The following is a 22702-nucleotide window of genomic DNA, read 5'->3' as shown; positions in this document are numbered from 1 at the left end:
TGAGGCTGGTGTGTGTGTACATTGCTGGCTCCAGTCCTTGCTGCTGTCAGAGGCAGTGCAGTGCACTTTGGACTTGCTCCATGGCTGCTTTGCTCTGACAGAGATGCTATGTGCTTGGTCTCACAGCCATTATGTTACCTGAACAATTTTAAAGCATTAGTAAAACAGGCACACACAGAGAAATATGTATCCTTGGAACTTCGAGTGAATAAAACTGTGAGGGTTTGGGTATTCTAGAATGATTTATTGGGAGGATGATATTGATTTATTAAATATTCATATTTATCATTGATTTATTATAATACATATTATTATCATACATATTATTGATTTATTAAATATTTATATTATTTATGTATTAGGGAGTATGAAAGGTGAATAGTATATATATTAAAAAAATGTGGCACTGTGGTCTGTAGCACCAACAGTGTCAGTGAATACATTTAAGGCAACAGAAGGACCAGTAAATAAAAGAAAAAAGGACATTGATCAGCTGGTCGTTATCACAGGCAAGTATCTGACTCGCTTGTCATAGATTGTATTGCCACAACACCACGTGATAGATTCTGTATAATGAGTTGGGCTGACTGCAAGAATTTAGCTTCTGTCAAAAACCATGCCACAGAAAGATAACAGAAGCTGTTGAAATTATAACCATTTGAGGATTTTCTATTTCTCATCAGGAAACTTCAAAAGATTCTATCAAACTATTGGTCCATATGATAATTTCCTCTGAGTTCCTAACCTAATTTTTACAGCACCCTTAATTTACAACTTAAACACCTTATATTGTCCTAACTGTAGTCTATTTATCTTCAAGATGGAATTTCTTGACATGGAATTGAAACATGGAATTTCTTGACTCTGCATTTTAATCCGTTTCCCTGGAAACTTGCATTATGGCTAAACTCGATTTTAATATTTGAAGTGTAATGTCACCATACCCAAGTTATTCTGCTTGTACTGTACTAAAGACTGGAAATCACATTAGTGCCACATAAATGGCATTCCTTAGGTATCCTCCTCCTGGAAGATTGACTTCAAAATGTTCCACAAACTGAGCAAGTATATAAAAATTGATATCAATTTACACTAGTAAGTTTATCTAATTTGTGCATATTTTTTTTTCAAAAAAAAAAAAATAAAACAGCATCATCAAGCCTGATGGCTAGAGAATCTATGTCAGGAATATGGAAATCTCAGTTCTGTTCCCAGCTATCTGATCAGTTCATTACTTTTTGGGAGTGAAGGCACTTAACTTTCTGGACCTCAATTTCTGCAGCTGTGATATTGAATTAATGATGTTAGTCCAGCTATTTGCAAATTACTTTTGTATCTTTTGGGCTGAAATATAAAATAAGAACAGATAATCCCATCTGCCATCACCAGAGAAAATATTTACAAAATTGCCACTTTTGTGAAGTTTTTTATGTATATACATGTTCTAAATGTCACATGACATTTGTTGGGACTTAGAATTTTATTATGTTTTGAAATTGTTTTTATTTTTTAAGTGCTGCAAAAATGTAGTATCACCATTGCCTTTAGTAGCAAGATTTCCATGGTTGAAGATCTGTGTAATCTGTAAAAAAAAAAAAACAAAAAAACCAAACCCAACACAAAAATCAGGTTCTACAAACCTGGTTAATTTTGTAACCATTAAAAACCCCTAATTAATTTTACATCTGACAATCTCTATAGTGTCTTTATACTGATGTTTTATATAGTTCCCAAATATTTGTCTAGAAATTTTAGCCCTGGCCTTTTAAAAATTCTGTTCATTATACAGCATAATATATTAATATTTTGATATTAACACCAGCCCCTGCTACTCTTCAGAAATCTTTTATAAAGCCAGCAACCATCTTCAGCAATGTGGTCCTACACTACACAAAGCAGGTAAGAGTCACTGCACATGATTAGGCTTTGGTACAGCTGGTACAGAATAAAGAAATAAAAAAATTCTTGTGCAATCATCCCAATTATGTTCTGTGGTTCACTCACATCCTTTACTTTCCTTTTTCTCCCTTCTCTAGCTCAAGAACAGCAATCAGTTATACACAGTAATCAGGCTGAAAGCAGCAGAACTGTTGGTGAGAGGACACCAGGAGCTCTGCAGGACCCCAGTGGGCCAGGTCAGTTGTTAAAATTGCTCTCACCTTTACCCAGTCACTGAGATCAGTGCAAAAACAATTTGAGAAAAATCTCTGCCTACTGAAGGGACCTGAGTGCAATGTAAATTTCTATCAGTCATGGTGCAGTGGTTTGCTCTTCTGATAAAGATGGACAGAAGACACTGAATTTAAATGTGCCAGCAGGTTAGAAATAACAGAGGGGTTTGTGCCTAAATTAAAACCAGGGAAGTATTTGGTATAGAAATATTTGAATTATTATGTTACTGAAAACAATAAATTAATTAACAGAAGGAGAAAAAAGAAAATTAAAGGAAAAAAGAAAAGCTAAAAACCCCAGCCCAAATACAGAAATAGTACAGACAAGCATTGCACATAGAAGAAAATGTAAGTTATTGACTATCTGAATATGTGATTATTGCTATGTATTTTCTTACAAATATTGGTTCTTTATTCAAAATCAGTACAAAGATGTTTCAAACCTTAACAAGGGTAGCTCAGGCATGTTTTAAGCTACTACGCCTAGGATGATCAAATAACTAAGAAATATAGCAAGAGTTTAAAAATTTATACCAGAGATGCTTGAGAATATTTCTTATTGCCTTATATATTTGCTCATTATTGTGTTTACTTTATATCATCTGGATATTATGTTTTTGTAATTTAATGTCAGTGTTGTCTCACAGGAACCTGTACAGAAAAATGAGAATTGTAAGAGCTGGTCAGTAACAAAATATATTTATTTTTTGAGAACCTATAGAGAACCTATGTTAGATGACTGCTGTGTGAAAAACTGCTCCGTGTTTTGGTTGCCAATTGCTGGAAGCTTTGATCTGGGAGAAATCATGTGATGTTTGCCATTTTAGGAGGCAACACTGCACTGTCAGCTATACTTGCTGCAACATGTATGGTGGCTATATCTCATGGGGATAAAACCTCATTGCCCCTGTGTTTAGGGGTCAGGTCAGAGGTGGAGTTTGGGGCTCCAAGGGCAGCCAGTGTCCTAGCTGATGGCAGCTTTGGTCTTGGAGTAATCCTGCAGCATTCACAATTTTTGGAGGCAGTGCATGACTTTGGCCATGCATGCCTGGTCTCAGTTGGTGGCCTTTTTCTACTTTTCATGTACTTTTCATGCTAAAGTGCCAAAAAATGGCCATGATGTGAAGGAATATTTAATGGAAACATAAACATATTCCTTGAACTACCTTCCTTTTCTTTTTAATCTATTGATGTTTGTTTTTGTCTATATTGGCTTTTTGTATGACTATCATCTATTCCACACTGTGGTGTTGTTGTCACTCACCTATTGGCCTATATCCAGAAACATTCTCCTGAAGCAAATAAATAAATCAGGTTATATTCACAGGTTTGTGTTTTGCAGTTTTAAACACCTTCTTTTGGGCTGTAATGCATACAGGATGTCATAATTAAGATTGCTACAGAGATTTATGGAGATTTCACACATGCATGTGCTTATATGCATGTATGTGCTTTATTTTATATCATAATAGACAGGAGGGAAAGATTGAATCTGGCATGGAGATTTAGAGTGGTATTTTTGAAAGGGATTTAGGCTGTTGTACCTTGGTGATACTGTGTGAGCAACCAAGTCTCAGGGCTGGAAAGAGGAGGATGTTCAGTAGAGCAGATAGGGCCTATTATGAAAAAGTTAGCTTGATCAATAGAGCACTGAGACATGCCATTTTTGTTAGTAAGAATTACACTCTGAGAAATAAATCTGAAATTGGAATCTCTAACCTGCGTGTTAATTGCTTTTCAAATTACTTTAAAATCAAATTGGGTCAGTCTAGAAAGAGGTATATACCTGTTCTGGCTGTCAACCCTGCAAACACAGCCAGGGGCCAGGCCTAACTGCTGTGGTCTGTCATTCCATCAGCACCTGCTATGGCTCTACAAGCCAGATTCTGCTCCCAGCTCCCACTTGCAGCCGTGCCACTTTCAGGCATAAAACTCACTTTCAGGTTCATCTAACTTCTCTTCCTCCCTCAGTGGGAACTCATAGAAACCAAGCTAAAAAAAGCATTACACCCTGCAAATTAGTTATGAGTTTGGGTGACTGTGTGAGTGCCGCTAATGAATTCAAATCCCTTTCTCATAGTAACAATTCGAGCAGAAGTGTCCACACCTGTTTGTCTCTCACAAAGCTGTATTATGAAGACAAAGGTCTATCAATGCCCTGTCTTTGATAGTGCCAGTCAGAAGAATTGCCAGAGTCTAAATGAGGTGGTTGTTAGAAATAATTTAGTGTCTGTGTAAGTAGATACCTTGGGCAGAAAACACAATAGGAGATCCTAACATCCTAATCTGAAAGAGCCTTACTCTCCAGGCTCTTAATATGTTGCCTTTACAAGCAACATGACTCTACTGGAGAGCATTCTCATGAGTGTTGGCCTGCTTCATCTGCATCTGTACCTATCTTTACCAGAATTTTAAAGAATACAAATCATGTGAACAATATGCCCTTTTGCGCATATAACTTGCTTGGGTTTTTGGAGCCTTTGGACCCCTGTACATAGACAGGATTTCTGATTAAAGCTGTTTCTGCCATAGGAATAGACACTGGTGCTGTAATGAAAAGTGACAAAGGATCAATAGGAATACTTATAAATATTTGTATGCAATGATAAAGAATCTCATCCATAGCAGTTTAAGTCACAGTATAGCCCAGATCATTTGGGATAATATATCATATGCCTTGTTAGAGTCCAGGACATCCCTCTGGCTGGCCTAGCTGTCTCAAGACCCAGGTGGGGGTCTCAGAGACCTTGGCAAGAAGTCAAAAATATCTGTGGCTTCAATTTTAGCCCATGGAAAACTGCCAACTCTGGCAACAAGGGTTTTACTAGTGTGTTATTTAAACTAACACAGGGTGAAAAATAGAATTTTGGGGTTTTTAAGATAAGGGGTTTGAGGGGGTAGAAGATGGAGGAATCTGGGTGTGTCCTAGCCTTTTTCTCCTTCTTCTTGTTCTCCATGTCTTGCTGTGATAGTGACACTTTTCTATTGGTTTAAGGTAGGGGACACACTGTCCAACATAAATGTTAGGTATTGGTAATAAATTGTAAACACAGTATACATAACTTTTGATATAAAAGGTAAATACTGCCTGAGAGGGCACACAGAATGCTATGTCCTCCTTGCTAGCCAGAGCTCGGCAGGTCAGAGAGAAAAATATTATAGATAAGAAGAAATAAGCATCCTTGAAAAAGCACAATCGGAAGCATTCCAAGACTCCTCATTTAGCTGCGTTTGGGCTAGGGAAGCAAAGACTCTTTTCAGATCTCTCTTGGGGTCTCCCTGACCTTCAGGAGCCCTGAAAGAGAAATCCACAATGCCTAACATAGGCATTTAGGCTGAATTATCAAAGGAGATTTTCTAGCTTTCCTTAGAGGAATTCAAATATCTAATTTTGTCAGCATCTTCTGAAAATCCCAGAATAAATTTGATACCTGTCCCCTGTCAAACTCAGATGGCTGGCTGAAGTCATGTGGAGTCCTAATTTTCAACATGGAGGCATCCTTCACCATTACCTATCTTAAAATCATCCATCTAGGCCTTTTTATTTCTGAGGTGACTAGAAATGTCAAGAACAATTTGGGCAGGTCTTAAAATAAACTTGACTTTGCAGGTTAAGCTTCTATTTTTAATGATAGACTAATCATTGTTTCAAAGTAATTTATCTATTAGCTGTTTCTCTGCCTTGCTGCTGTGTTTTGGAAAAGTCTTTATCTTGACCCTAACAATGGAAAGATAATGTATTCCTTCAGCCACAAGTCTTGCAAGTTCATGAGGTTGTGTTATAAATGGTGAGTGAAAATGAATGCTTTTGTGATTGTGTTAAAGGAGATTGACTAAATGAGAGTTAACTGAATACCTTGTAGGATGCTAGTTGGAGGAAGAATGGCATTATGTTGATTAAAATAAGCTAACCATTCCGAATACCCTTGTAGAATCATAAATACTTTATAATGGATACATATGCTTCAGTAATTAGTAACTGCTGTGCTGCTGAATCTCACTAATACATGATAAAAATCAAGATTCACTCAAAACTAAAAATTCAGAAAATTTTCACTTCACTTCTGGCTAATATCTCTCAGTCAATTATACCTTCTTTTATTTATTCACTAAATGATGTTTAATCATACTTGTTTTGGTTTTTTTTCTCATTTTGTTTCCTGTCCAAGCACTTTTTAAAAAAATGAATGAGAAGATTAGTAGTCAGGAGATGAAACTGACTTTTCTGCAGAAGAAGGTTGACAGCATTGCTGCTGCGATGAATGATGTGAGCAAGATGCTTTCTTCTCTGGAAGGCAAAATCAATGAAGATAAGGGCAGAGACTTCCAGTCTTTTCTAAAAGGTAAGAAAAATAAATTAATGTAATCACTCACCCTGTTAGAAGTGCCAGGGAAAAAAAAAAAAGCTAAAAATCTTCATAGACTGTTCTATTCTATTACTCAACACTTGTTGGGAGAACTAATTTTTAAAATTTCATTTCATAAGAGGAATTTGTTTATTTAAACTTTCACTATGGTGTCTTTCATAATGACAAAAAATTATATTCTTGGGTGCTTCATAATCTACATGGCAGCTTAAGCCACTATCAAGGCATTTTTCATTTACTTAGAGCATCTGCAAATATTCTTATGTCTTTTTTTTGTTTATCTGGCAGCTGCTAAAAGATATAATATTTGTTTTCCTACCAAGTCTAACCAATGTTCTTTAATACATAATTCACACACACAGGGCAAACTGTAAGAAATTCTGTGGTGGTTGTGTTTATAATACAGCAAACATTCTGCTGAGTAATTTGTCCCTGATTGTATTAGGCTATCTTTGATAAAGACTTGTACTCATGTTTAGTATATGGGAAAGCTACAGCTAGAGATCAGGAGCTTGGGCAGTTCCTCATCAGCAGAATTAAGCATCCAGTTGTTGTGAATCCTGCAGCAAGATCTGTGCATTACCCAGCTGAAAGTGCTGTTTGACAAGTGCTGTTTTACTTCAGACTGAAGTAAATGTGCAATATTTTTCTCAATTTTCAGGAATATTGCCCAAACCATATTTTACACTTAAGAATCCAGATGACTTTTCTACTATTTAAAAATAGAACAGAAGTTCTGGAGCTTCTTACATGGAGATAAAACTGAACAAAGTAATAAGTGGTTTTGTATCTCACTCAGATTTACCAAGTTGGGTCCCATTTCTTGTATTTTCAGTCCTCTGTCTCCTGAGCTGCTCCTACCACATGCTAGATGGCTCTCTTGTATGCAAGTTCATTCCATCTCTTGATCAGTGACCTGCTTTCACCTCTCCACATTTTGCTGGATGGCATTCTTGACCTTTAGGTGCACATTTAATCTGTCTTTGAATATTTTCTATTTCTCTTCTGCTTTCTCCTCATTCTTTGTTTTCTATTTCTCTTGTTCTAGCTGTCATTTTCACGGTAGTCTAAGAGATGTTTGTCAGCATCCTGTGTTTCTGCTTTGGCACTCCCTGTGTTTCAGGGTCTAAGTCTTAATTAAAATCTGCTGTCCAAAACCCTCCTTCTTTGAAAATGCACTTCAAGCCTTTATTGGTTTTACCTGTAATGCTTTACATTATACCTGCTCTGAAAAAATCTCCTGCTGATGTCTCTCTTTTTGATTTATGTTCTCAATCTGTCTCCTAATCAAGGAAATATAGCACCCATGAAAAAGATGCTATCACATGCCTTATTTGGCTCTAATTATGAGCATTCCAACACAGGTTATTCTTGGCTTCTACGCAGGTAAACAGCAGGAATGAGGAAAGGAGGGGGAGAAAGAAAAGGTTGGTGTGTCTGTTGGCTTCTATGTGCAATGACAAATGGCAACTGCAGTTTCTGTCCAGGAAATATCAGCCAGTTGCAAATGCATGAACAGCATACTAAAGTGTGGGAACTCAAAATGTCTCTCAAGACATTTTTAGAGGTTCCAGGCCTTGGTCAGAGGCATTCTAGACCCTGGCAGACAGCTGAAAAACAGCTGTGATTTTGAGTTTGAGCCATGGAATGAATTGCCAACTTTGGAGGTGGAACAAGCAGTCACAAAAGGTTAGATAGTATAGTAAAAGTAGTTACAAAGTAGAGGGGAAATTTTTTTAGTATTGTACAGGGGGGTTTTAGCACATATACAGGGGGGTTTTCACTTTGTACATGGGGGTCAGAAGTTCTAAGATGGAGGAAAGTGGGCTGATCCTGTTCTTCCTCCTTCTTTTTCCTTACCTCCATGTTCTTAGTGATGCTGGCACTCACAGATTGGTTTAGAGTAGAAAAACACTTGGTAACGTAGGTAGTAGGTATTGGGGAATAATTGTAAACATGTTATACGTAATATAACATATAAAAGATAGCAGCAGCCCTGGGCGGGGAGAGAGATGAAGAAGACAGCAGATAGAGAGGATGTCAGTGTGTGTGTGTGCCTCTACCCAGGCCTCTGATCAAATAGTCGCAGTCCAAGAACATAATCTGTTAGATAACTAGCAATAAACTGCCTTGAGACCGAACAGCTAAAGCCTGTGGAGTTTTTCTTTGGACCCATGGGTTGGAGGACGAATTTTACCACCATATGAGACCCCAGAGCAAGGCTGGGGTTCTCACACTAAAGTAGCTGGACCTGAAAGTATCTCCCATACTATCCACTGTAACACTGGACATTCTACCTTACTATAAATTACTCTTAGAATCTCACCAGAAGCAAACCACTACTTTCCCAGTACCACTGCCATCCTGCAACAATCTGCTTTTGAAGCACAGTTAAGTCTGTAGTTGCTTTATGCTATTCAGGCATTTTCCTTCTTCACCTACTTTTCCATTTTCTTCCTCTGGTGCCAGGTCCTTTTCTCACAGTCCATACATGACCTTCTTTCTTATCACAGAAGTTTTAAGTTCTGCCCAGCTTTGTATCAAGGTTTGTTAGGAGTGAGGTCTGATTCTGTGACAACACAACTCAATACAGTTTAAAAAGTTTTTAATTCTTGGTTTCATCTATGACTTCAGTGACACACACATGTCATCTGCTGATAGAGGGCTACACTCACTGGAGTAACTGATATGCTCCTCTGTTTAGTTAATGAAACCTGTTGTGCATTTTAAAAATTGCTTTCGGTACTCAGGAAGCTGTTCCCATTTGTTACTTAGGGAAAATAACCTTGTGCTCTTTTTAATATAAAAAACTCTGCTTACTTCCTGCAGAGTTATTTTCTTCCTCTTCTAACTCCATATTTAACACATACCTTTCCTCTTCAATGTTAAAACGTACACTCCTTTCAAAATGAACTCAGTAATGGAGCGTTAGTCACTTCCAAGTCAGAAATGTCATTTGCACCTGCATATATAACCTTAATTCAGTCTCCTGTGTATGTAAATTTACTTTGCTCATTATTCTTCAAATAATTGAAACTGCAAAGACAGTATATGTTGACACAGAGTAGTAAAACCCTTTGTTTTTCAGCCAGGAAGCTAAAATTAAAATTTATAATCTCATAAAAAGTGCAAGAGATCTTTAACGCTCACAGGTAGTTTGGACCTTTCTATTTCAAAATGAGCAACAGAGAAATTGAGTTACATCCATGAGTGCACATATGTATTTGCAGCTCAAGCATACCCAGTTGTCACCAAGTTTGGGTCAGATCTTTGTGTGCCCAAGTGTGCTCCCACAGCCTCTGCTGCACTTTGCTTACGAGCTACCCAGTTGTCCTAGCCAGAAACCAAGGTAGAGAGAAATCCAAATCTGTCTGGTTCAGCAGGCTCCACACTCCCCTGGTAAGGGGAACACCTGAAAAGCAGAGCTGAGCTCCATACTGCGCTCACTATCCAACTGCATGAAGCTGGAATAGCAGGGAGTGAGACTAGCACCTTCTTGGCTGTCACTGAAAGAAAAGGTTGGTATAGACCTTCTGGAATGCCTCTCACAGATGAATGGTCCATTATCAAGATTTGTTGCCAAGATGAACAAATTTGATTCCTCACAGAAAGTTTAGAGTGACCCTGGTTCTTTCCAAGCCATTTATTTTTTCTTCACAGCACATTGTGTCTCTGGGAGCACAGAATACTTTTCAACATCAGAAAGTAACCAGACCAAATCATCCCTTGGAATGGTTTCTCAACATGTCAGTTTTTAAACTTGGCTCATATGTTGGCCTTTCCTCTCAGCTGCCAGGACACTTTTATTCTCAGATATTTCAGCATGCATGTACACATGCCTATCCATGTACATGCATCTGACTAGTCACTGACTTGCTCTGAGTTAAAAAGTAGTTAAAAGGAAGATAATAAAGGTAATCTCAATATTATCACTGTTGTTTATTATACTTTATGTAAAATTGCTGGGACATTTGGGACCTCAGGTGACAATAATGGAGGTTAATTCTTAGGAAGCTTTGTGGTAGATTTCTGATGTGGCTCTTTCTTGGGCTAGTGAACTTGGGCCTGATTTCCTGATGCTTTACTACATTTGCTGAGAATGTGCTTTCAATTAAGTTTTGAAGGCATGCCTCAGTGTTTTAGAGATGAAGAAATAAATTCCAGATTGTAGAATTAATTGAAAATCAAATGGAAGAAGGAAACATATAATTTCTGCCTTTATCAATACAGCTTTAATCAGAGAACCTGTGGTCATTGAGGCATTGTAGAGGTTGAAGAGTTTAATCATTATATTACAGTCTGGCTGCAAATGTTCATAGGGTTTATAAAAATTGTGCAAAGAATGCTTCAGTGTTTTAGTTAGACAGAGGAGCTTCCTTTGAAGAATAAATTAATCAGATTTCTTCTCTTCTCACACCAGAGCAGAACTACTGCTCTAATTGATTGAAATATGTTATACAGAACTCTTTTATGGGTCTTGATCTCTCTAAGGCTATACGGGAAACCCATTTTCACAGAATTCACACATTCACTTCTGCCTAGGACTTTTCACAATCAGAATTCCTAGGAGCTATTTAAGGAGTTGTAGTATACAAGACTTAAAGTTCCTACCTTTAAAATGCCTGCATCTTGCAGCAGTTGTGTTACTAACTTTAGCTATTCAACAAGGCTATTTTTTAAATTTTGCTTCTTTCTCACAATTGTGTGTTGCAACATCACCTAATACATGCAATACAGTAGGAAGGTAAAAATCTCTGCTTTCATTTCTTGACCATAATCTCGTAAAGCAGATTTTTTTTTTTGTTTGTTTTGCCTTACTTTCCTGGTGGGAAAAGGACACAATTTTTTTATGAGCAAGCCACAAAACCATACAGATGTTTTTCCCTTTCAGTGCTCAGAAACAGTTTAGGTAAGAGGTCAAAGCTGGTACTACATGTAGAGTTTGAGTTTGTCCTTTAAAAATACTAGCAAAAGTCCCACTGACTTCAGTTGAAACAGGGATGAATTCTCAAACATTATAGCTATATATAAACTCTAAGGATCCTCTACGTTTTTCAGCTATACATTTTACTCTGTATGTAGGTAAATTGGGGCAGGGATGTGTGTTTCACCTCTGTGCAGTGCTGTGTTGACTCACGTTGTGGGAAAAACTTGGATTTTATTAAACATGATTGGCTTGATTGTTTCCATATTTCTCCTTTCCCCCAAAGGTCTCAAATCCAGAAGTATCAATGACTTAATTAAAGATGTAGTCAGAGAACACTTTCAAGTATTTAGAGGTGAAATGCAAGAAAGCACGGCTCAAATTTTCAAGACCATGTCTAGCATGTCAAGTGACCTTGAAAATACAAAAGAATTAGTCAAGCATCTGAATGAAAACCAGAATAAATTTGCTCAGGAGAAAGACAGTGGGCCAACAGTGCTTGACATGCTGGAGCTGAAGAGTCATGTGGTGCAGATGAGAGAGGAAATGGCCCTCACTTGTGAGAAGCCTGTGAAAGCTTTACAAGAAAAGCAGAAGTCCTTGGAAGTTAACTTGGAGCATCAACAGTCAATAAATGTAATTTATTATCAATCTTTAAATAGGACCCTTACTGAAATGAGAGATGCTCATGAGCAACTGTTAACAACTGAGCAGTCTTCAAGACAAAACCTCCCCTCTGCCGATCAAATCACAGAGTACAATGTTACAGAGTACATGATCACACTGTATGAGAAAGTAAAGAGACAAGGCATGATGGTGCTGGAGATCTATGATGACTTAAGAGTGCAAGATAGCAAGCTCAGCAATCTCAGTGTTGCGCTGGAAATTCAGAGAAGCTCTGTTCTGGGGGTCTGTGACGACATGTTGTCAGAAAGCAGGACAGATTTCCAATCACAGCTGGCAGCAGTCCAAGAGAGTGTGAGTGTGCTAAACAAGAGCCTTTCTGATGTGCTCCTTCCATTGGGCAATAAGATGGACAGAATGAATGAGCAAATTAATGACTTGTGCTATGATATGGAGATCCTACAGCCCTTGATTGAACAAGGGGTACCTTTTAGTCTAACTTCAGAGTATGAGCAACAAATCCAAGTTAAAGAATTGAAAGGGAAACTTGAAAACCTCACTGTTGTCATTGATGGAATGAGTTCTGCATTGAAGGAACTTTTCAAAGCTCAGGAAGGACTTAAAAATGAATCTCAGGCTTATCAGGAAATGTTTGAGAGACATGTTAATGAATGTTCCATTGAAATAGAGGATGGATTAAACAAGACCATGATAGTAGTAAATAGTGCTATCGATTCTATTCAAGATAATTATGTACTGAAAGACATGATACATGCTCTAAGAAATGAGACTGAAGTTTGCTGTGACAGAACTGAGGAACTCGACAGCCTCCTCGCTTTTATTCCCCACTTCCAACAGTTGAATGAATCCCTTCAGTCACTGCTTTATGACAAGAGATACAAAATTAATTCACAAGTAGCACCATCTCTTTCTGATCTTCCCTACAAGGAGTCTGTACTCCTTGACAAAAATATCCTCCATAATTTTAGTAGAGTTTTCTCTATTTTAAATGATACATCATCAAAAGCGGAAAAGCAGCAGCAAGATATCAACCGTCTGGAAGAAAAACTATTTGACTCTGTGGAGGGTTCAAAGGACCATGAGGTTCGCCTTCTGAATGTAGAGTCAAAAATTTCCAAGTTTTTGGCAAACAATTGTGTCTCTCTAAAAAATACCAAAGCTGACTCAACAGAGAAAGAACATGTGGTCTCACTTCAGCTCCAGGCACTGAGTTCCAGGATCAAGGCCCTGGAAGCCAAGTCAATCCATTTCTCAAACATCATTCCACTTGTGAACAAGACTGCTCGTGAGGCCTGGGGGCTGTGCCAGGACACCAACAAGACCATCCAGAAAGTGAACATGAGCATCCCTGTGCTCATTAAATTGGCTCAGCCAGATATCCCCCTGCTGCAGAGAGGCCTCAAGGAGCTCATTGAATCTGTGCTTGAAGTAAAAGCAGGAACTATTTTGACAAATTTAACCCAGCATGTTGACATGTCAATGGTAAACGCAGTGAACAACATCACCAAACTTCAGAAACAGCCAAAACCAGTTATAAAGAAACCCTCTCCAGCAAAAAAAGTGTCAGGAAATGCCACCACGAGCCTGGCAAGCCGAAGCCAGAGAAACATAGATAATGCAATAGATCCAGGTAATGCCTTTTACTCTACTAAAAATCAAGGTATATTTTATAAAGATTATGATGTGATTATGATTGTGATGAACTGGGTGGCAGAACTTGACTGAGAATAAAAAGTTTAAAGATGGCTGTAAAGAGCGTTTCAGAGATGAGTCTCTTGCTTACAATAGAATTCATTTTGCTTATGAGATGTTGCACTCAATTTAACTTAAAAATACCTGTCTGATCAGTTTAAGATATATATATATATATATATATATGCACACACACTCAGCTGAGAACCTGACCTTTGAAAAGTTACAGTTTTGATAAAATCTAAAGAACAGGAATTTTATGTCTGCATCTCAATTAGCAATTTCAGTAGAAAAAAATGTATGCAAGCTGGGAGAGAAAGATGGATCAAGACTTTGCAGTGTCAGCAGGGATGAAAGGTATCAAAAACCTGAAGCAAGGGAACAAAAATTACTGTAATGAGGCTTTTGCTGGCTACTTCAGGACTTCATTGAGAAGTGCAGTGACAGAAGTGCGTTCCTGAAAAAGCAGGCATCCAGCCGGTAAAGTAAATTTGGCTCTAGTCCACCTGGAGAGCAGCTCAGCTAAGCAAGAGCTGCCATTCTTAAAACAGAAATTCTGAGTGTGATCTGCTTCTGAACTTAAATTCAAATGCCATCATGTAAAATGAGTTATGAATTAATTCAGAGGAGTATAAACTCTTGAGCTGTGACTTCTGCAATCATACTTGAGTGAAAATCACAAGCACAAGATAATGTTTTATGGAAATATAATTTTTGGCACAATATAGAAAATGAAGAGTGGATTAGTGACTTGAAATACTGAGATTATTCTAATTCATATTAAAATTAAGATTTCTTAATAACAGAGTCACATCCCAATACTCTTGAAGATCCAGACCTGAATATTTTCTGTAAAGTGCTCTTAAACTTTCTAACAATTCTAAACCAATATTTTGTCCCTACTGCAAGCAGATGTAGAAGTAGTAACAACTATTACTCTTGTTCATGTTCTAAGGCCACGGGCAATATCCTTTTCACTTTACATGCTTTTTTCCTTCCTTTTCACTTTAATTGTTCATCCCTTCCCATCCTAGGGGCAGTATTTCTCAATGATCAATGGAAAGGATCCTTTTTAAAGCCATAATCCCATGAGTAGTTTGGTTTCTGACAAAAGTCATCCCCATTGAAGGATTTCAGTCCTTGGTTATCTATTCAGAGACAGGACACAACTACTAGAGGAGGCAATCACACTTAAAAATGCACAAAGTAATTTGAATATTTTACTATTCAAAATTGCAATTCTGCCTTAGTAATTTTTTGGTTTATGTCTGTTACTGGCACTGCACAGGATGGAAAATCAAAATATTTGTTCAAAATTGAAATTAAGAGAAAATGAGAGTTATCTTTGATCCTTCCCACACCATGTATTTTGTTGGAAAGTATCACTAGTGCTACCTGCCTGGAGCATGGGAAGATGCCACCTGCTCTGGTTTTCACGCCATATTGATTAATTAATATCTTTCCCATTTATTATTTACATTCAATTTTAACAAATAACTTGCTTGATAGCATTAGTTATATGCTTGCTTGCAGACAGTGCAGTTCTTTGCAGATGTGGAGAAGCCTTATTTTTATATGATGTTTCTACATAGTAATGTTTATGCTGACTTTTCCATTGGTAATGAGATTTTGTACTTAACAAATTTCATGCCTAGCAAAGCCACACATTATATTTCTGTAAGTTAAAGAAGTAAGACCATTACCCTAATTAACAAATATCCATCTTCTGCCTGAGTGGATTTTATTCCTCTATGAAAGCTTTTTCTTGCAAGTTCTAGTACACCACCGGAGATTTATGCTGCCTTCACTAAAATTTATAGAAGAAATTCTAAGGCATAACTGGCTAACTATAAAATGTATTTAATCTTAGATTGCCTTTTACAACCTAAAGAAATAATTCTAGGAAGAGTTGAATGACAATTTTCATTTACTCCAGTATGTTCAATATTTGAACCTACTCTAACAGATATGGGGTTTAACTGGCTTGAATGTACTCAGGATTTGACCCTGAGGTAATACTTTTTAAAGTGATTTGTTGAAATCAGAAGAAAACAATGTGAGTTTGCATTGCATATGCAGGGACATAAAATTTTGCAGACTCCCCAAATTGTGGAATAAACTTAAGAAAAGTTCTACATCAAATAAAGGTTGCAATAACTGTATGAGGGGTGAAAGCACCAACACTTCACCTGACACTGACTGTAACAGCAACCCAGGATGGATAAAAAAGTGATTGTCTTAAGACAGCTTCAATATCTAAGAGGAGATGACAACATTAATATATATATATATTTAATATGCATATATGTACACACAATAACTCTTAAATAGTCTTGGGTTTGGGTTGTGACTGGTCCTACTTTGCAGTGCACTGTTCTCCTGCAGAAATGAGTGATGCAGCATGAGGGCAGTTTAGCACAGTTCCCATTTTCCTGTTGCTATTAGTGCTGCTCCCTAGGGAATCTAGAGACTGCTGTGCTTTCCAAATGTGAATGTACTCTCTTGTTGCATGTCTTGTATTGGTTGTGGGTTTTGCTTTATTCAGATTATGCCAACCTCCCATCAACATGAATAACTGAAAGTCAAGCTGTGTTATATTTATGCATTTCAAACAGTGCACCTGTATGAGAGGTAATTTCAATTCATTCTCACTTTCTTTGTGTCTTATTTCTGATATTGTTTTCACAAGATTTCTAATTCCTAACAGAAGTGCAAGCTTCCATGGTTGCTTTATCATTCAAGCCTGAAGTTCAAGTGAAATATTAACCTATTCAAATGCTTTCCATCTTGTGTTTTAATTGCACAAATGAGATGGTTATTCCAGTTCAGCTTGGTGACATACACTTCAAATTTGCATATTTACTCTTTACTAATGGGTTGATGAAGCTGTTGTATTGTTTTTAATTTGGTGAGCCTAAAATCACCACACAGGAAAAATTAGATACCTCTGCTTAACAGAGAAACAGTGTTGCTAGAGTCCAAGTAGCTCAGATTAGCCCTAGTACTCCGCTTCACCCAAAACTGGAGAGCACAGCCCTCTCCTCCTTGCTTTTTGCCCACTATCAGCCAGAGGGTGCTAAGACAGAGGTGATTAAAGCTAGGCTGGCAACCAGTTTGATCCTGTGCGAGCAGGGTGGTTTAGTAGATCTCCAGGTTCTTCCAGTCTCCTAGGGCTTCCTGAGAAGTAGGTACTGACAACTGAATACGGAGAAAATGTTTTTAGGTTACTTCCTGGTCAGAAGAATTTCCAAGCTGAACTACTGGAGTCAATCTTTTCCATCAGGAGGCCATTAAATTGCTGAATATTTGTTTTGCTTCTAAAACACCCCGGGTAGATACTGACAGAGGTTCATTATTTGTTTGAGATTTGTTTGCACAGCACTGGTAGTTTATTTCCCGAAAGAGCTTCTGGCTGTCTGCCTTCCTAAAGAGTAGCAAAACTGAGCATTAACTGGCTCTCCTCATTACTACCATATCAAGTGTAATTAGCAACTACATTTTATTCTCTGCTAGTAATAGTGACAATTTAAGTTTTTAATTTATAGTCTCTCTTTTGCTCATCTACACTACTAAGTTGTGAAATATTAATTAACAATAAAATACTTGGTTTTATAGGAGATCTATTCCTAATCTGAACCCTCTGGTATTTTTACTCCAAGGAGATAAATTCAATGTCTCAGTGTGTCTCAGGACACTCTTTCTTAAGAAAAGAGAAAATACTGGTCAGAGGAGCAGCCTCAGCCAGAAATGACAGCAGAAAGAAGCTATTGTAGCATAGTTACATGGACATTATTGGCACAGTGGAGATCTGCAGAATTTGCCTCTTGGTCTGCAAATCCTAATTTGACTCAAACCCCACACAACTTCTCCTATTCTAGCAAATGGAGGAGCTTCCCAGTTGCTGTTAAGCAGTGCTTCACAGAGAAGGTTAATTTAATGTAGATAAAGCCATGTCTGGATTTGAATTAACTCCAAGGTTAAGTTCGGGCAGAATATCCCCACAGCAGACTTCCAAAATGCTACTCTCAATCTCATTATCATTTCCTTTTAGTGATCTTTTTCCTGTTTCTTGGGTTTCCTACTTGATTATGATAAGTAGAGGCCAATTAGCAGAGACACTGCTGTGTTCTTACACCAAGCTTTTGTATTTTGGGAGTATGATACAGTCAGTACAATCAGCTGTTTTCCTTCCTTTTCTGCTTTCCTTTGGTATTTGGCAAATATGTGCCTGCTTGGTAAATATCAGAGAAATTATGTGGGTGCTTGGTAAATGTGAGTGAAAAGTAACTTCAATGAAGGATGTAGCAAACAATTATCTGAGAAGCAAACCATTATTTTCTCATGTTTAGTTGCCTGTGCTGTGACCCCTGTCATAACAGTCCTAAATTGCTTTATTTCAGGCATTACAGAATAGACATTATTTTCTGTGAAAAGAATGACTGTTCTGTTTATAAATCCATATGCTATATCAGAGCAAATTTAAATGTTGCTGTGCAATGTGCCTCAGCATTCTGCTCACTGCACTAAAATAATACACAGAAACAGTTTGCCTTAATGCAGCAGTCTGAAATATCTGGTTGGGAAAATGAAGATAACACTGAAATGACTGAAATATCTATGTGAAATCCAGGTCAGCATTTTACTGTCAGTAACTAGATGCTTTTATGCAAAACTTTTTCAGTTCTGACCTGCCAACCTAGGTTTACCATGTGGGGAGTTCTCTTTCCAGATTTCTGCTGGTAATTCCTGGCAAAGAAAAGGGTTGTTTTCTAAAACATCTGACTTTTATTTGACCAAAGCAAGAGAAAAGAAAAACATGTGGTTTGGGAATGCTTTGTGTTGAGAATTTTTCATAGCAATTTTTTTTACGTGACCTGAATTTTCTTCCTGCAAAACACTGCTATGACTACATATTATTCAATTACACTCAGTAATTACTGTCTCAGAGCTCAGCAACACTGGTCTCACAGATTTCTCTGTATTGGCTGAGTTTAATTTAGCCAGCTCATACCTAATTGGCAACAGAGGCAAGGATATCCTCAGTAAGGGTGCTCTGCAAAACCACCTGTTTGGTATAATTTTTCTTGCTTGCAATCCAAAACTTCTACAACAACCTTGAAAGCTATACTGCGATTAGGGACTTACTTATGGACAAGTATTTGAAGTGTCTGAGATAGCATTTAGGACCTTTCATCACCAGGAGCCTGGCTCTCTTGCAATGTTTGTCATGTGCCTGGGTAAAAAATGTCATAGACAAGACAGTCCAACCTGTACACCAGCAGTACAAAATCTCTTCTGGTAAACCCAATGAAAAGATGGCTCATTCCAAAAAGAACAGCCTGATCTAACTTCTTTAGAGGTTTTCTTTCTTACTGCATGTACCTGACCCTCTGAGACCAGCAGAACTCAGAATTTACAGGTAATCTTGAATACCTTGGAGGATTGCTGCAGGTATGTTGTGTTCAGGTAGACAGGTAAGCTGGAGAGGAACTGCAGTTGGCCCTCACAAAGAACTTCAGCAGAAATTGTGAATTGACAAAGAACCTTTCCAGAATACTGCATACTTAGGAAGTGTCACTGTTGTGGCATTACAACTGAGCTGTTGGTTTCGCTCCTCTCTTTCGCAGGGCAGTTTTCGGCATGCGCTGGCTCCCCGTGCCAGAATGGAGGAACCTGTATCCATGACAGACAGAGTTTTGTCTGTGCCTGCCGCCACCCCTTTGGAGGAGTCAACTGCAGTGTGAAGCTGGTGAATGACAATTCCCTGAGTGTTGGCAAGTACAGAATTTAGCAATGCAATACAGGATCAGTCCAGGCTTCTGTCCCAGGGCCTAATTACAGAGCATTTGCTGGTCAGAGGTCTCACATTTCACTTTAATGAGTGACAACTCAAGCAGCAGAGTCCTGTGTTTTGGTGCTGAAGACAGTCCCCACGGGTGACTCGTGATCTTTTTTTTTTTAATATGACCAGATTATGAGATTAAATTGGTCTGGGACCTGTGATAATAGCTGGAAAGCTCCCTGATGAAATGTGCAGAGTGGGAGGGTGTGCAGTAGTTGTATTTGAACACAATGTCATGGATTTTGAAGGGGGGGGTTTAAAATCACATCACTGGGAAATACTATCTTCAATGCAGCCATAAATGTTCTATAAATGCCAATAAATACCATAATGTGTGGGACTGTGCCCTCAAGGAGTAATTTTAGGCCTGCCTCTGGCTTCCATCAACAAAGGATGCAGCCCTTGAAAGATTTAAAAGAAAAAAAAAAGTGAAAATTATGCTTATTCAGCATAATCAATAGAATAAATAATTTACACCCAAGCCACATGGAATGTGAATTTTATGCATCTTGCATCTTTCAGCGGTCATTTGGCTGATTTTTTCTCATGACAGCATATGAATAGTGAATTAAATCATTTGTACAGAAGCAGGGAATGATAGTGTACAGGTTCAGCTTGAAGAGAAACCCATTTACTTTTACCCCCTCATTTAACACCATGAATGCTAAACCTCCTCACTGATTGTCTAATATTTGTGCTGAAAATCTTGGCTTCAGCTCACTTACATGAACAATGAAAGACATCCTGGAGTGGGGAAACTAGGAGGGGGTGTGTAGGCTGGAAAGAAAGCTACCTTAATGATAACATAGTACAGACAAACATAAAGTTCCCTTGCTGTTGCTAAATTTTTCTCTGGTGGATACATCTAGCACTAATTGTGAAGAAAATTACTTTTTATGTAATATAAAATGATGTGTTTATACAGGAACACTGTGTTTCAGTTGCTCAAGTTCTATCATCCACAGGATGATGTGACACCAGAAAATCTGCATTTGTTCTTCTGGCTGATCCAAGTAGCCTTTCTACGATGTAACATCACTTAAAAGTTTTCTTTCTTTCTTTCCAGATTTTTCAAAAGGATCATACAGATATGCACCTATGGTGGCTTTTTTTGCTTCTCATACATACGGAATGACAACTCCAGGACCCATCAGATTTAACAATCTGGATGTCAACTACGGCGCCTCATTTGCCCCAGGAACTGGGAAGTTCCATGTTCCATACCTGGGGGTCTATGTTTTTGAATATACCATTGAATCATTCAGCCCACGTGCCTCTGGCTATCTGGTTATTGATGGAATAGACAAACTCACTTTTCAGGCTGAAAATATTAATAACAACAAGTACATGGACAGAGTAATTACTGGAAATGCTTTATTAGAGTTAAATTATGGTCAGGAAGTCTGGCTCAGACTGGCAACTGGCTCTATACCAGCCAAGTATCCACCAGTAACTACATTCAGTGGTTACTTGTTGTATCGTACCTAAGTCAGTCCTAAATGTGAGCTGTTAGTCAAATGAAGCAACCTGCAGGTGAATTTAGCTTTGCATTTAAATGCTTTGCTTCTTTAGGGACACTAAGCTTCCCATGTAATGGCTTTTCTAGTGCCGATCCTCCAAGATGTTCTTTGGTTGTAGCCAAGTGCACAACCCCAAGGGACCAACAGGTTGGAGATGGGGGAAAACAAAGCATCTTCCTCATAATAATGTGGCTAGGAAGCAGAAATCTAATCCTGTTCTGCTGGGTACCTTGCATAGACATTCAAGATTGCTGAGAATCATTCTCAAGAGAAAGCTCGATTTGATCATCCTTTACACCCTGACTGCAAATCAAAAGTGGTGGATAGATTTTGATGACTCAGAGGCTGGATTACTACTTAGCTCATTATATCAATTCATAATCATGTGTATGTATTCTGTTTGGAAAAAAAAATATTTCTTTTCCATTTAACCTACCATTATTCACTGCATACTTTGATATGGCAATATTTGATTCATTATTTTTAATGTAACCAGTATGAGATAAACAAGGTTTTTTGATCTGGCAGGAAAAAAAAAAAAAAAGAGGAATACATTCAGATTAGAAATAAGGTATTTTTTGCAGTTTAATTAGTCATAGGATGAACCCCAGAATGCATTTGGTGGATTCTCTCTGCTGCTTGGAATATTTAAACCACAGCTGGACTTTCCTTGGGTGATATGTTTTAAGCAAACATTGTTATATTGGCTTCACACAGATTAATTTTAGCATTTGACCTATAAAGTACACAAGATTAAATTACATAACCAAAGTATTTTCTAAGTTTGGGTTCTAGAAGTCTATGTTATCATTTGTTTCTGCATTATATTCACTAACTACTGAGGCAAGATTAAATTAGCTTCAGTCTGCATATGATTTTTCAAGCACCAATCCAATAAAGAAATATTTTTAATTGATGCCTGGCTTCCTGAAAAAAAAACCTTCCAGGTTTTTATTCTCATTCTTTGCAAAGTCGCAGACTCCTACAGTTTCTTCATATCCTATCCCCTAGTTACTGACCAGGTTTGTTTATGGTTATTGCCCCTCTTAATGATATTTGACCAGGTTTTTCTGTGTCTCTGTGTTTGTCTCACTCCCTTTTCTTTAAAGCTGAAAAAATCTAGCTATGATCTATGCCAATCTATTGAAGCACAGAGTGTTTCTGAGCTCCCTGAATTATTTTATTTTCCACCATCAGGAACTTTTCTTGAAAACACATGGGAATCTTCAAGTCTCTTCTTAGTGTTACATAGTGTACCTTACAAAATCTTAAGATGAATGTCCATGAAATGACCGAGTTCTTGCCATGCTGTATGTGGATAAGAGAATCCGCAATATTTTCTCTCAGTTGCATAAATGTGCATTTTGTTGTTCCAAACAGAAATGAGCATTCCCCACCAGAAACAGAGGTGCTGGAGCATGTCCATGGTCATATGCCTCTGGGTGCTGGCTACCTGAACTATAAAAATGTGCAGCACCCATGAGCATCCCTCCAACTTCAGGGGGCATCTTACCATGGCTTGTGGTTAAGGACAGCAGTTA

At 37.9% G+C, this 22702-nt stretch overlaps 1 protein-coding gene across 2 annotated transcripts in view; it reads left to right on the top strand.

Annotated features, from left to right (window-relative positions):
- MMRN1 (multimerin 1) overlaps window positions 1–22077 on the top strand; it is a 40802-nt gene extending 18725 nt beyond the window's left edge. Inside the window, exons 4-8 of one of the 2 annotated variants that reach the window (XM_085578135.1) lie at window positions 2037–2135; window positions 6341–6514; window positions 11749–13737; window positions 19427–19573; window positions 20708–22077. In XM_085578135.1, coding sequence (XP_085434261.1) covers window positions 2037–2135; window positions 6341–6514; window positions 11749–13737; window positions 19427–19573; window positions 20708–21129 — 2831 coding nt within the window. In that variant the 3' untranslated portion in view covers window positions 21130–22077. The remainder of the gene's footprint in view (window positions 1–2036; window positions 2136–6340; window positions 6515–11748; window positions 13738–19426; window positions 19574–20707) is intronic. The other variant, XM_085578136.1, reaches the window with a different exon arrangement.
- The last annotated feature ends 625 nt before the right edge of the window (window positions 22078–22702 follow it).

Source organism: Lonchura striata, chromosome 4 (genome assembly GCF_050655825.1).
Source record: "Lonchura striata isolate lonStrDom1 chromosome 4, ASM5065582v1, whole genome shotgun sequence".
NCBI classification, from domain to species: domain Eukaryota; kingdom Metazoa; phylum Chordata; class Aves; order Passeriformes; family Estrildidae; genus Lonchura; species Lonchura striata.
Note: the sequence above shows the minus strand (reverse complement) of the source record. Positions and strands in the feature narration are given on the sequence as shown.